This window comes from Drosophila melanogaster, chromosome 3L (genome assembly GCF_000001215.4).
Source record: "Drosophila melanogaster chromosome 3L".
Taxonomy (NCBI): domain Eukaryota; kingdom Metazoa; phylum Arthropoda; class Insecta; order Diptera; family Drosophilidae; genus Drosophila; species Drosophila melanogaster.
This window is the reverse complement of record NT_037436.4, coordinates 12911146-12926181: the sequence shown is the minus strand read 5'-3', so window position 1 is coordinate 12926181 and position 15036 is coordinate 12911146. Positions and strand designations below refer to the sequence as shown.

At 44.9% G+C, this 15036-nt stretch overlaps 1 protein-coding gene across 1 annotated transcript, besides 1 other annotated feature; it reads left to right on the top strand.

Annotated features, from left to right (window-relative positions):
* The first annotated feature begins 1675 nt into the window (after window positions 1-1675).
* Window positions 1676-6846: a mobile genetic element.
* Window positions 6847-12535: 5689 nt separating this feature from the next.
* CG32115 (uncharacterized protein) lies at window positions 12536-14155 on the top strand. Its single transcript, NM_168529.2, has 2 exons — window positions 12536-13126; window positions 13187-14155. Exons 1-2 carry the CDS (start codon window positions 12655-12657, stop codon window positions 14140-14142), a joined length of 1428 nt encoding a protein of 475 aa, NP_729854.1. The 5' UTR covers window positions 12536-12654; the 3' UTR covers window positions 14143-14155.
* Window positions 14156-15036: the final 881 nt, after the last annotated feature.

Below are 15036 nucleotides of genomic sequence, written 5' to 3'. Positions count from 1 at the left end.
CCACATTCTGCAGCTTTTTGTGAGGCCAGATAATTCTTTGTCAGCTGCACACTTTATGTTTGCTTTTTGCTTTTTGCAAGTCGGCAATTTGATTCAATATATATGTATATTTTTTCAAGCTCTTGCTCTTTTGCTTTTTTTTTTTTTAGTGCAGGCAACACTTTTTAATCAATTTCCAGCTTGATAAATATTTTCTTGGACAATTGCAGTGTTGTTGCCCGAGGCAACTGCAACACTTGAATTTCATTTTGCTTTTCTTTCATTTCTATTTTGGCCCACACTTTTGGCCTTCGCTTTTTTTCTGCCTTCCATACCGGCTGCCACCACAACATCCAGCTAATCCAGACGATCCAAGTGAGCTGGCACTTTCCGAGTGCCGCAGCCTCTTTGGCATCCACTTCCACTTTTCCCCAGCCACCCAATCTTGCCCAGCTTATTCTCCAACGCACATTGTCGCAAAATATGACAGTTGGTTGGGATGGCAAAGCGTATATCACAATCGCTGGAGGAGGATATGAGATGGTGCACATATTCCCTGGTACACTTTCTTTTTTTGTGGGAAGAAGAAAATGGCACAAGTAGCCAAGCAAGCGGAGGAATAAAAAATTCCTCCCACTGCACAGAATGTGATAAACTATGACAGTGGTTTTCCCGGGTTCATTGGATCACTTTTGGGGTTGGGGTCCACGTTTTTGGTGGCTGCACAGATACCAGAGATGGAGGACAATTGCCGTGAATTTGTCACGTTTCTGTTGTCTCTGAAAATGCCAGTTTGTAGGCTTTAAGCTGGCTTTATGATAAATAAGTTAAATACTTGAAAGGAATTATAAAAAAAAAAGTGAAGTCCTACTCATTCCTATTCCTTTTTCAATGTGCTAATAGTAATTCCTTTCTCTGTTCTATTAACTCAATAGATTAATTACCTTTAGAGCAATCTGAACAAGTTAAAGCTTTTCAATTGTGCAAGTCCACGTTCAGCTGCCGCCCATTCTCCAGTAAATTCCGTGCATATTCTGCATTCTTATGGGATGAGAAAGCCGGCCCACTATACAAAATACTCCCTCGACGTCATCGTCCACGCAGTCCGTTGCATTTCGTGATTGCATGATTAGGATTGCATGGGACAAAGGCGGATCTGTGAGGAATGGTGGAAGACAACAATTGCCAATGCACCGGATCTCAAAAGGAGTGCCTCCTGTAGGAGCAGTTGGCCATGGAATATACCCAAACTAAGCGGTTTCTAATTTGCCATTGCCAGCACTCAGGCATTCAAGCAAATTGTAATACAATTAGCGTCATTAACATGGCATTTTGCAACGCAGCAACCAGCCACACACACATAAGCGATTGTAGTATAGATATATATATATATATACATATATGTGAGTGTGTCAGAGAGAGCAGCTTAGACCACAGACAGAAGCCTGCAGGACATTCCCACAGGGGACGAAGTCTACATCGCCGTGAAGACGGACGTCTTAAATCAACGCTGCGCGAAATACTCGAAACCATAGTAGTTGTGTCGGCCGGTGTGCGCGGCAATCTAGCAAAACCACACGGTGGAGTCGCGCCATAGTTCTGCGCTGCAATCACGCGAGTTAATTGTGCGCCTGTTTCGGGTAAATAGGTAATTTATTATCTTGCGATTATTGCAGCGGATAAAGCAGCTGATAGCGCTGCCAACTTGGCGCAGCGGGCGATCTGGAGAGGGAGGCGTTGCCAGATCAACCGTGTGATCAGTGTTGTGTTGCGACAGTAGAGCGCGAAATTCAAAATTAAACTTAAAATTAAACCGTTGAATTTTAATTTAATTTTAATTTTGATTCTGGTTACTGGGAGCGCACAAGTCTTTAAGAAAGGGGAAAAGGCACAAAGGTCGAGGACAGACCAAATATCATCCTCTCACCGTGCTGGTGCCTAAGCAGAGGCTCTGGTGTCCGAGTCGAGGCGGTACAAACCTCCATCCGTAAAAGCCAGGGGGAAATCCGTGGCCTACGTGGGAACCCCTTTCTAAGGCTGGTGCTTCGCCTAGGTAACCTTAGGCCATCTTTCAGTTGATGGACAGTGCAGTGGGGGGCAGTCCCCCTGATCGGAACGACCCGTTCAGGAGGAGCCCCCGACTTTCGAGATCCCCCACCAGAGGAGTCGGTAACCCGACCCATGGTGACGGAATCTCGGTCCCGTCGGTGGCAAGGGGTGAGCACGCAGGCCCCCAGCCGCCGTTGACTAGCGACTGCAGCGATGCTGTAGAGGTGGAGAACTTGGCTCCTACAGCATCTACGACCGCGACAAGTCAGAAGACGATGGACCACATCGCCGTGCCATCGCAAAAGACGGGAGGGAAGTCCCCAGCTGGTTCCCCTCATCGGTCTTCGGACCTGACCGCGGCTCTCCAGAATGAGGACCTGAGGGGCATACTTACCAGGATGAATGGCAAGATCAGCACCTTGCTATCCGCATTCGAGACCCAACGGCACGTGACACGAGAGACAAAGGGCATAGCTTCCGAACTCTCAGCCCTTAACAACAGGGCGTTAGAGCTGTACAAAGGTACTACTAGCGAGCACCGCTTGAAGAGCAGTGCTACCCAGACGGAGGTACAAAAGCCTACCAAAAAGGCTCCTCAAAATGCACAGGTACCCAAGGTGCAAGTGCCAAAAATCCAGGCGCCCAAGCCGAGCAACCCTACGTTGGGTGGCAACGGTGAAGAAAAGGCAACATCCAGACCAAACGAGTCCAAACCAGGCAGCTACGCATCTGTCGCCAAGAATGCTAGCACGGGTGTAGAGTGGACCAAGGTGAAGCCTACGCGCCTGCGTAAAAAACCGGAGGCACTCATCGTAAAAAAGACAGGAGAGGCTTCGTACGCAGAGATGCTTCGGAAGCTAAGATCGGACCCGAGCCTTAGCGAACTGGGCAGCCACGTGCGAAAAATCCGGAGAACGCAGAAAGGTGAGCTGTTGCTCGAGGTAGAGGGGAAAGCTTCGGAAAGCGTCCCCAAGTTTAAGAGCGACCTGGAAGCGGCGCTCAATGACTTGGCCTCTGTGCGCACAGGAGCGCAAAGAATAGCTCTATCTTGCAGCGGATTGGACGAGGCTACGACAGCAGAGGAGCTCCACAGCTGCTTGGTCGCCCAATTCCAGGGCCTGCAGATAAATCCTGAAGATATCAGGGGCCTTCGCAGAATGCGGGATGGCACGCAAATAGCCTCAGTGCTGCTGAACGCGAACGTTGCGATACCAGTCCTTAAACAGGGCACCATAACCGTTGGATGGTCAAGATGTCGTATCACCCAGGACGTTCGACCCACGAGATGCTACAGGTGTCTCGGCTATGGGCATCGATCAGCAACCTGCAAGAACACTGACAGGGCAGACTGCTGTCTTAGATGCGGTGAGCGTGGGCACAAGGCAAAGGGGTGCGTTGCAGCACCAAAATGCCTGATCTGCAGCAGCGAGGTGGACAGAAACCACTCGACGGGTAGCTTTGCGTGCCCGACCTACAGAGCGACCCTAAAAGAAGCCAAGAGCCACCTTAATGCACACTCATATTAGCGTAGTACAGCTCAATGTCAATCATTGCGCAGCAGCTCAGAGCCTCCTGGCCCAGACTGCGGCTGAGCGCAATGTAGACATCATGCTCCTAAGCGAACCCTACGTCTCTGGTAGCGGACAATCGTCCATGATCCTTGACGAGACAGGTAAAGCAGCTATCAAATGCTGCAGCTCTCTCCACGTCGAGGAACTGGCTGCTTTACCTATGCGGGGTATCGCTTATGCGAAGTTAAAACACGTGCACTTGTACAGCTGCTACGCTCCGCCGAGCGACACCCCCGATCAGTTCGAGGAGTTTCTGGAGGCGCTCGTGGACCATGCGAGAGGGCGAAGCCCGAAGGTCATTGCCGGCGACTTTAATGCCTGGGCAGTGGAATGGGGCAGCAGGACATCCAACACCAGAGGCCGAGCTGTGATTGACGCCATGGGAATGCTGGACCTTATACTGCTGAACGACGGACGGAAGCCGACGTTTAACAACGATAGGGGTACGTCCTTTATTGACGTTACCTTTGTCAGCAGAGGGCTAGTAGACAACAATAACTGGATGGTCCATGACGTCATGACGCTGAGCGACCACGCCCTGATCTCCTTCAGTCTCTCCCCGGAGGACATGCCCAGGAGACGGCAGAGTAGAGCAGTCGGGAAAGCATGGGACACCAGGAAGATCGATGAGGCCATGCTGGCCTATCAGATCAATTCCCTGGAAATCCCAAGTGGGGACGCAGAGAGTATGGCGGCAGGCCTCATGAATATGCTGGGAAGAATCTGCGACGCAATCATGCCAAGGAAAAATAAGGCACAGCGCAAACCACCCGTTTACTGGTGGAGCGCCTCCCTAAGCCAACTACGGTCTGATTGCCTCAGGGCTAGGAGAATGGCGCAACGAGCCAGAGGCAGTACCCACCACGCGGAACTCTTGGAGGCTTTCAGAAGGAAACGTCTAGAGTTCAAGCACGGCATCGCGGCTGCCAAAGCGCGGTCGTTTAAGGAGCTGCAGGATGGCGTAGACAGCGATACCTGGGGCCTCGCCTACAAGCTTGTTACCAAAAAGCTAAGGAGGAGAGCGGCAACCCCATCCGACCCGGGGGTCCTGGCTAACATAGTAGGGGAGCTATTCCCAAAGCAGACCACACTATGGAGGCCAACAGAGGCAGCCCCTGCCCCAGATTTTCCGTGCGTCACAGAACTTGAAGTCGCCGAGGCAGCCAAGCGCATCAAACCCAACAAAGCCCCTGGACTAGATGGTATTCCTGGAGCTGTTATAAAAGCAGTGGCGCTGGGTAGACCTGAAATCTTCAGGGCCACCTTCCAGCAATGCCTTCTGGACGGAATCTTCCCAACAAGGTGGAAAAGCCAGAAGCTAGTCCTGTTGCCGAAAGGCAAGGGACCAGCACATGCTGCAAACAGCTACCGCCCTCTATGCCTACTGGATATAGTAGGAAAACTGTTCGAACGTATCCTGTATACCAGAATAGAGGCAATCACCGAGAGCATCAACGGCCTGGGAAGTCATCAATATGGCTTCCGGAAAGGTAAGAGCACTCTGGACGCTCTTTCGGCCGTTTGTAACATCGCCAAGACCGCTATTTCTGGTGATAGATGGTTAGGGGGCAGGAAGGAATACTGCGCAATTGTGACTCTGGACGTAAGGAACGCTTTCAACACCGCCAGATGGCCCGTAATCCTCGCGGCCATGTACCGTATGGGGATCCCGGAGTACCTAAGGATAGTCGTTGGCAGCTACTTTAGGGACCGGGTCCTATGGTACGATACGGAAGATGGCCCAAAAAGATACCGAGTTTCGGCAGGTGTTCCCCAAGGATCGGTACTTGGACCAATCCTATGGAACATTATGTACGATGGGATCTTGGGCATCAACAGGCCCGTAGGAGTAGAGCTGCATTGTTTTGCTGACGATGTGGCAATCACAGCTGTCTCGAAAACAATCGCAGGGTTGGAAGACAAATGCAACTCTACGATCGGTGCTGCCATCCGCTGGCTCGAGAAAGCCGGGCTAGCAATAGCGGCTCACAAGACCGAAGCAGTCCTACTAAGCAGCAGGAAAAAGGTGGAGAACATGCTGGTCTCCGTCAAGGGCACACAGGTGACCTCTCAAGAGTCCCTAAAGTACCTGGGGGTAATGTTAGATCGCAGACTATCGTTCAAGGACCACGCGAGCCACGCCAGCAAGAAGGCAGCAATCACAGCCTCTTCGTTGGCGAGGCTTATGCCCAACGTCGGAGGCCCAAGACACCCGGCCAGGAAACTGCTGGTGTCAGTAGCAAAGGCTTCGCTACTATACGCTGCACCAGTCTGGAGCAATGCCACTGGCAGGGTCTCATACCTGAAAGGAGCTCGTTCGGTGCTACGGTCAATGTCTCTGAGGCTCATTAGAGGTTTCAGGACCATATCCGAAGACGCGGCGCTAGCGCTGGCAGGCCTGCCGCCGATTGATCTGGAGATCAAGGCTCTCAGCCTAATGCGGAGTGGCGCTTCCAGGCAAGAGGCACACGAGTGGCTATTAGGTGAATGGCAGAGTAGATGGCAAACGTCGCGACGGGGGAGGTGGACTTATCAGCTCATCCCAGAGATGACGGTTTGGGCAGAGTGCCAACACAAATGCTTGGACTACCACCTAACCCAGTTCCTCACGGACCATGGCTGCTTCCGGGCCTATCTACTCCGGTTCCGTCACGTAGAGTCAGCCCAATGCTTGTTCTGCGTCGACGGTGAAGAAACAGCAGAACATGTGCTAATGCACTGCTCCAGGTTCACGGCGGAGAGAGAGCAGCTAAAGACGCTGTCAGGTTCCCCGTTCAGCCCTAGTGGCTTGTTCGCGGCTATGATGGCGAACAGGGGGGCTTGGGAGTGGGGACACAGCATTATCATTAATATGATGAAGCGTGTCCGATCAGACGAGATGGCCAACAGAGTGGATGTCTAAGCCCAAACTGGTGTCCTGGGTGACGGCGGGCGAAGAATTCATCCTCAGCGTCCCCGGCTCGTCGTAAAAGGCGACTAAAGGGTGGAAGGAGGAGCCCCCATGGACTACACTGAAGGAAGGGAGTGCGACCTGGCCTCACATCCTGCTCACCGAAGTCATACCTTGACTGGCAGTCCCGGTGAGCGAGCAAGGACTGTAGAGCACGCGGAGGTTTTTGTTTTAGTACGTAGGCATAATTCCAATAGGGCTTATGAATCGTGCATGCCACCTACGGACGGTAGGTGGTATCTTTAGAAGATTTTAATTTTCCTACCGTAAGTCAAATAATAAAAAAAAAAAAAAAAAAAAGGACATTCCCACATTACTCCATCCGTCCATGTAATGTCCTGCCCTCATCGCATTTGCATCGCCTTAACGGCTAGTGGCGTTTTAATCAGCTGTCAGCTTATTAAATAATTATTTCCGAAGAGGGAAGTGTTGGGCTTCACTGATCAGAGTGATTATTAAACGTATAAAATAGAGGCACTCACATTCCGTGAGTGAGTGATGTCACCGACATCGTGAGAAGTTTTATGCATGGTACATTTAAGGAGCAAAAGCATCTGCAGCCATTAGAATGCCAACTCATTGCGGTGCGGTGGCTGAAGAGAAGTCCTTGCTGCTGTTAATCCTTCATTCTCACATGGCATTAGGACGCATCTGCAGCGGGTATCCTTAAAGCGGCCAAATTGCAGTTAGCTTGCTCTTGACCAGCCTGTCACACAAAGGCAATGCAGATGGCCCCCGGAAAAACCGAAAAAATAAAGGAGAAAATCTCTCCATGTGCCAGACGAGAGTGTGGAGATAAACAAAAACCGAATTAGTCGAGAAAAGCAGAGTGGCAAAACATTTATTTTTCCTTCTTTTTTTTTTTTTTTTTGTTTTGTCCAGCTGTTGTGCTCTTCTTTCCTTGCTCTTGGCCAAAAAGCCACAAAACCTCAACGGCTTTCAGGCTCGGACAGCTGCTGTTCACTTTCCGACGTTACTTTCAAGTCAAATTGAGTGCCTCCTAAAAAATACAAAGAAGGAATGCCCACCATGGCTTACAGGAAAAAATTAAATTTAATTAGAACGTGGTATTAAAAGTGCGGGGTATGAAGATTTCTCTGCTTCTAATAACCAGCCTTACGTTTCGCCCGCTGAGCGGCAAGCCAATCAAAATCACGTCAAAAGCTGAGACTCCCGCAAAGTTTCCACTTGTGTTTATGCAAATTGCTGCAAACTAATTTAAGGTTGACATGACAGCCGCAAATTAATTCAAATTGAGTAATCACCATAAAGCAAACAGCACCGTTGTGTCCACCACGCAGAATGGACAATGCTGCATGGACCGCGGACCACAATCCATTGGTAGTCTAATATATGCCGCAATATATATTCCATAATATATTCAATTGTGTGGCGTCCACACTCGCAGATGGAGTCACAGTTTTCGCAGTCGGTGGCCACCGTTTGGGGTCACAAGTTTTAGTGGGTCAGGTGAGGTCACATAAACCGGAGCATAGGCATATATAATATACATTCTTTAAAAAAAATGCAGCGTGCTATTCTATTTAACGATATACAGTTATACACTTCAAAAGAAAACTTTTTTTCGAGGGGAAATATCAAAGGAAAAGGGAAAATATCAAATCAATAACACTTAAATATTTTAAGTATATAAATCAGTGCTAGTAATTGTCGAAAAAATTAAGAAAATAGGTACTACACTTTCCAACATGCTACAATATTATTATTGAATTTATCTTGTTCATAGAATAACATTTATAATGCTGCTAATAAGCGTAGCTATATTCGAGCTTTATTTAGTAACTATGTTTTCTGTGAATGCATGGCACATTCCACTGTTTTGTACAACATTTCTGACATAATAAATTATTCCCTTTGCAGTCGCACCACAGCAGTACTTCGATTGCATTTCCTGCGTCTTCTAAGGACTCTCCACTAGACATTATTGATTTCTGCCAAATGAACTGTCATGTGTCAAAATCGACTTAACTGTTGCTCTTGGCCAGCTGTTTGAACTCTTCAGTTGAGTTCCCAATGATGGACATGGACAGACATCTTACAGGAAGCATTTGTCAGCACACTGGCTGCGTGTCAGACGTCCTGATTCTGTTTCTCTGTCTGGCCTCCAATTTGTGTCACGCACATTTCAGCGTCAGTTTCGGTCTCCCAAATACAAATCCAAGTTGGAGGGACCATGTACACTAGCCCCATAATCAGTCAAGCTATTGAGCCTCCGTGACTTTTGTCGTCCACTGGCTAGTTCATCACGTAGACGAAAGTCGCCATTTTTGTTTGATTTATTTACCTGGCACAGGGTAGCCATTTTGGCAACTGTTAACTGTCATCTCCGGGGCAGCCATTATCCAGACGCCATTGCTATAGCGATGATGATGATGGTAATGGTGATGTAGCCATGTGGGTGAGCCTTGTAGTTGGAATTTGGGTGCAGGAGCAGCTGCGACCATGTTGTGGACCTGTTTTGGCCATTCCCTGTCACTCGCTACGCATGCCAAACGTATCTAAGCGTCATGGCTCACTGAATGTGGCTGACAGGTGAGTTGTGACGAAAAAGGTACTTTCATATGGCTGACTTGGGTCATATGTACCACATTTTAGGGATTTTTTGTACTAAAATCTAAAGTGTGAACAAAATTGAAAAATTGTTTTTTATGTTATTTCAGCTATTACCTGAAATTTGAAATATATATTGTTCATTCAAAACCAATATATTAATCCATTTGATCCAATGATTTGAAAACATTAGATTAATTGGTGATTTTTGCAATAGGGTACAACCAAGTGACTGTTCCCATCAGTGCGGGTGAGGGATTTGATGTGTGGGCGAGTGAGTGAGTTTTTGCGTTGTCCGGTGTCTTGGTTATCCGACGACATGCATGTGGGTTTTGTGGCTTTGCGTACCACACGGCGTATGCGCGTCGTCTATTTGTTATGCTCTTTTAGGGCGCAAATTCAATTTGTGTCCTAACCTCACTTGCCACAGATGTTTGTTTATTCGATGACCCGCCCCAGCGACATCTGCTTCGTGCTCCTGCGATGCCAGGACCATTCTGAGGGATCGATTGAGGATTCAGCGGTTGATATGAGACTGGACATGAGTTTTTAAAGAGCCCAATGTCCCAAGCTGTGGCAGAGTTAATTTTCGATACAACCAAAAACTTTTAAGTGAGTTGAAACTATTTGGATTTGATTGACCATCTTTGAATTTATGAGTTTGTAGCTCTGTTTGGAAATTTACTTTATTAATTGGCACACGCCGCCTGCAGAATATGCCTGAAAATTAAGTATACACCATGGGTGGCTCTAGCAATTTTGAAGTGTCCGCACCAAAAGTGTCCGTGCCATTTGGCCATTTGCATGACGGGAACAGCTGGCTACGCGCTCTGATTGCAGCAACAAATTGCTAAGTTATTAAGTTTATTAAAAAACAACGCAAATATGCAACAACACACAACACAACGCTACAAAGACATTGGCGGGCAAGTTGTGAAAGGCAATGTAAATTCCATTTTGTTGGGCGCTTAACTTTTGCTTTTGCCTTGGCTTTGGCTGTTCAGCAGCCATTCTGCAAAAGTTACTCGAAGCATTTTGAAAACAATGCAAGGCTGCCCCTCTATATTGCAGAACTTGATTCAGTTGCATGCGTCTGCAAGTTGCAAGTTTTTCGCTGATGCTGGTTAATGTTTGGCCAGTTTCCGAAAACCGGCTCCCCACCGCCCCTGGTCATCAGTCGCCTTCATTACCAACTAAAACAACTGCAAACAGAAACAACTGCAAACGGAGCAGCACCAGCATCCTTTGGGCGCCCTCAGCTCGTTGTCACTTGCGACTGTTTCGAGTTATTCTCTGCTCTGGTCATTTTTGGTCATGGGCGTAGTCTAACTTCAGCCAACAACACCCATCGCTTTTGTGTTATTTCCATGGGGTAATAAACTTGACAACCTATTACTACTTTTTTTCATTTTATATAATTATAAATTATAATATAGAAAAAATTAACTTAGAATTAGAACATAACAAATATAGTAACTTACTTTTCGAAATACTCGTATGATAACATTTAATGATGTTTTATTGCTCAGTTTTTACTAACAATAATGGCAGGGATCCTGAGATATTCCCTTTTTCTACGTCCATGCTTCTCTTTTTCTCGTTATGAATTTTGCCAATTTGTTGTTGCGACTGCTGCTGCCTTGCAATTTTCATCTGCAACCTCCCTCACGCCAAGCCATTGTCTCAGTTATTTTCGCATTTAAAATGTCTTCGAGTTTTTTGGTGCGAAGCTTTTCTGTGATGTTTGTTTTAATGACTTACCATTTTCGCCAATTTGTTGCGCTGTTTTGTTGCCTTTCATAATTGCATGACCCATCGATGCCTCAAAATGTTGTCAAGTTCTTACATTCGCAATTGGGTCATTTTCTCATACCTTTTAAAAAATGATTTCTCAGCCCTAAGTAAATATTCAGCGAGCCGGGCTTCGTTTTCAATTTGTAATATCCTGCGTTGCAAATTACGATGGACCAAGAACTAAAGTCTTGAAGCTGGAAGGATAAGGATGGAGTAAAAATGCGGAAGTTGACGCCACGGTCTCTTATAGTTTTCCAGGTAAATTTCTGCTCACATTTTCTACATTAGTCAGCATTAAAAATTTATTTGCTTTGAGTAGATTACACGCACCCGCAACAACAACGCTACGGGGCGGATTTTCCGAGCGGTGGAAGGACGAACCAGAAGTAACGGCTTCTAAAGTTTCTTCTCTTTTTTTTTTAACCGCATACCATGGGATAGAGACGTAAGGAGTACGAGATAACTGGGATATAAAAAGGGGGGACAGGCAGAGAAAAATGCCAGCTTCATGGGGTTTTTGGGGTGGATGGGTGGCTAGGTGGTTGGCAAAACAAATGAGCTGACTGCAAATTAAGTGCAGCTGCCAGTTTCACTTGGCCACGGCAACTACTTTAAACAAACTTTAACTGCGCTTTAAGTTTTCATTCACAGGGCGTGGCGAAGATCATAAATCCCTGCGATGCCCTCAACTTTTAAATAATGATGTCCGTCGTCACATTAACATAACGAGCTCTACATGCATACACCCCATCCAATTGTCTTGGTTTATCCAACTATTTGATCAATTAATTACACCCTCAAAAGCCAGTGTAAAATGCAAATATGGCTGGCTTTTCGAGTGGTGGAGTGTTTATTGTGTGTTGGCTAAGACAGTAACATTGTGAAACTATACTTAATTAACTATAGCTTTCACAAACTTCGCGTGCGCTTCTTTTCAAACTCTTCTCTCATCTCTTCTGTATGTATCGATATCATACCGCTTAATTATTTACAAACTATCGGCTTATGCCTTAATTATTTCTGGACAACAATCCGCTCATTCTTTTAACGCGATTATTGAATTTAATATAATATAATACGTTTAAGTATGTATATTATAAGCCAGACCATCAACCAAATAGTGAAACACTCTCAATGTTCTAACTATTCAATAATAATTTTATTTAAGCAAACGATAGAACTGTACTCTCTCGTTGTCTGCAAGCGAATAGCACGATTACTCTCTAACATGCATGGAAGAGGCAACAATGACAGAGTACAAAGAGAACAATAATAGAGCGCGTTTTCTCTTACATGATCCTCTTAATTTCATCACTCTCCACATACACGCAACTTTGCATAAGTGTGACTTTTGTATTATCAACAGCGATAATAACAAGTAACATGTAATAACCAATGCTCGAGAAGGAAATACCCTGTATGTTGTATTGTCATTAGCAATAGTGTTCAAAATAATATAATTCATAGTTATAGCTCCGCAACTAGAATTATATACCAAATCAAAATCAGTGAAATAAATTTAGACAAAAGTTATAATAACATTAGGTAGCCTAAACCACCTCGAAAGTATAGGGTATGGTATTATTGCCGTCACAATGAAATTGTCTCATAGCTAAAGAGCAATATACCTTCAAATCGAGACCGTATCGGACGTTTCTTAGCGAACATTTTTACTTTTATACATATATACTTTAATATACATATATATGTAGAGATATATATACAGTTTCCTGCCATAAAATGAAAACCCAAATAACAGACATTAATCATTTTGCTTTCTTTCGCATACTCGACATTCTGAAGAAAAACTGTGAAACACAGCATGGCGATGAAACTGAGGAGATCATAAAATACGCTGATATCCTTAATTTCGCTACCGCAAGCTTTAAATTTACACGAATCGTTAGGGACTGGGATATACATTTCTACACACGTTTGGCGATACATGAGTTGCATGTAGTTCCGCGGAGAAATATAACCATAAACCTTGACGCGATGTATAAAACTCTAAATGCAGAAACAGAGGAAGGAAGAAAGCATTTGGTGAACATCATAACTAGTATCGTATCAAATCCCAGTATTCGAAGACTTAAACTGAATAATCTCGATGCATTCTTTTACGAGGAGCACTCGAGTTTCGCTGATGAAATTTTAAAGATATTGCAATTGAAACGTAACAGCAAACCAATTGAGTTAATTCTTAATATACCAGGTAAATGGAATCCGTGTCTACACGCATATATTTTTCTATAACATAATTTTTACATTGCAGGTCGTGAAATACGTAACCTTCATGGCTTTCGAAATATCTCCAAGCTCATCCTAACGGCATCTATTGAAATTTCTGACCTTGAGAAATTTTGCCTTTATAACCCTAAATTGAGTACCTTGGAAGTGAATCAAAGTCACTTTTCCGACCATGGAAAGCTAGCTCAAATCGTTCCCCACTGCTCCAATTTAAAGAATTTAAAATTTATACTGGATGATAATGCATGGGATAATGATTACGTCAGACTATCGCGTTTAAATAGGCTACAAAAATTGATAATTCTGCTGCCTGAAAATAATGAAAATGATATGGAAATCGACATTGAATCGCACGAAGAAGAAGAAGATATGGGCATGTACTTCGAGGAAATTGGAGCAGTCTCAACTTATACGCGGTCCATTCCAATCTTTCAGCTCCTTAAAGCTTTACACGAAAAGGAAAAATCTACACTAAGGGAATTGCGTTTAGGTTTTAACATTGATGATGAAATGGTACAGCTTATTTCGAAATTAAATGAACTACGAGGGTTGGAGTGCGGATTTTATGATCCTAAAAGCGTTAGCCATTTTGTACAACACCCAAATCTTAAACGATTAAGCACACTCAATAAGGCTTCAATAATTACCGATGATTATGCAGCTTTGCTAGAAAAACAATGCACTATCTCAAATTTAGACACAAAAATTATTTTTAATGCTAAGGGAACCCTAAGTATATTTACAGAGAAGGTGGACATTCTTCGGTCGGGTAACTGTGAATCGTTTTTGAAACTGAAAAACCTTAAAAAAATATTTGTTCCTGACAATATGATCAAATATGAGAAAGCGACATTGGACCGGTTTTTAGCGCTCGGTGTGGAACTGATAGACTATAACAGTGCAAGTTCGGGCCTTGAGTCTGTTTCTGATTCTGGCCCAGATTATAGTTTTCTTTGGAACCATTCGGATGAAAATAAATAAATTAAACACATACACACACGCAGACATTTTACTGACAAACCAAAAAGGACAAGTATTTACTTAACAAGTAAGTTTGCTTTTTGATTAAACTCAACAAGCTTTCCGCTGCTGGAAATAATTTGTACCCCCTTTCTTGCAAATAGGCTACACTTCCTCACACTTCCATTCGCCCACCTGAATGACAGGTGTTTATTTTCAGGAAATGCAATTGAGCGGAATTTCATGACGCAGGTATTTTGTCAGCTGGATTGCGGCTTAAGGTATAATTAAATAATGACACTTGGGAAAATCGAATGTTGAGCTGGGGGAGAGACGTCGGATTTTTGGGTATTTCATTTACTTGAAATAGAATGAATTGAGCAAGTAGAAAATGAAAATACTAAAATATTTGTAGAATTTAGGTATTTGGTACCCGTGATTGGCAAGGTTTTGCAATTAGATACAAAGTGGAAATGACGTTTAATAGAGAACAGCTGGCATTTGTTCCTGTGTGTGTGTGTGTGTAGCTGTGCGTGCGTTGCGGTGTTGAAAGTGCATGGAACGTTCTCAAATGCAATGCAAATTGCGTATACGCAGTGTGTGATGCTAGTGGCGATGTGCACACTAAGCACCGAACAGCCTCTGTTTTATTTACGCACTGAAAACCCGTTGAAAACACACAAACACCGTAGAGGCATCGCTGGAAAGAGACAATGAATGTTTAATAATTTAGGTCGAGTGCATTAGTGGCCGATTCCTGTCATCCTATAGTCCTGTCGCACAGACACATGGACAAAAGGACAGACATCGCCACACATTGCCATAATTTGTCAGATGTCGGGCAATTTTGTGAGACTGCTGCTAATTAAATATGCCAGCACAAATATAGACATTGCGAGCAAATCTGCAAAGTAG

Coding starts and splice junctions, on each gene's coding strand:
- CG32115 (NM_168529.2), top strand. CDS start 12,655: ATGAAAACCCAAATAACAGACATTAATCATTTTGCTTTCTTTCGCATA. Junction 13,127..13,186: donor GTTAATTCTTAATATACCAG/GTAAATGGAATC, acceptor TTTACATTGCAG/GTCGTGAAATACGTAACCTT.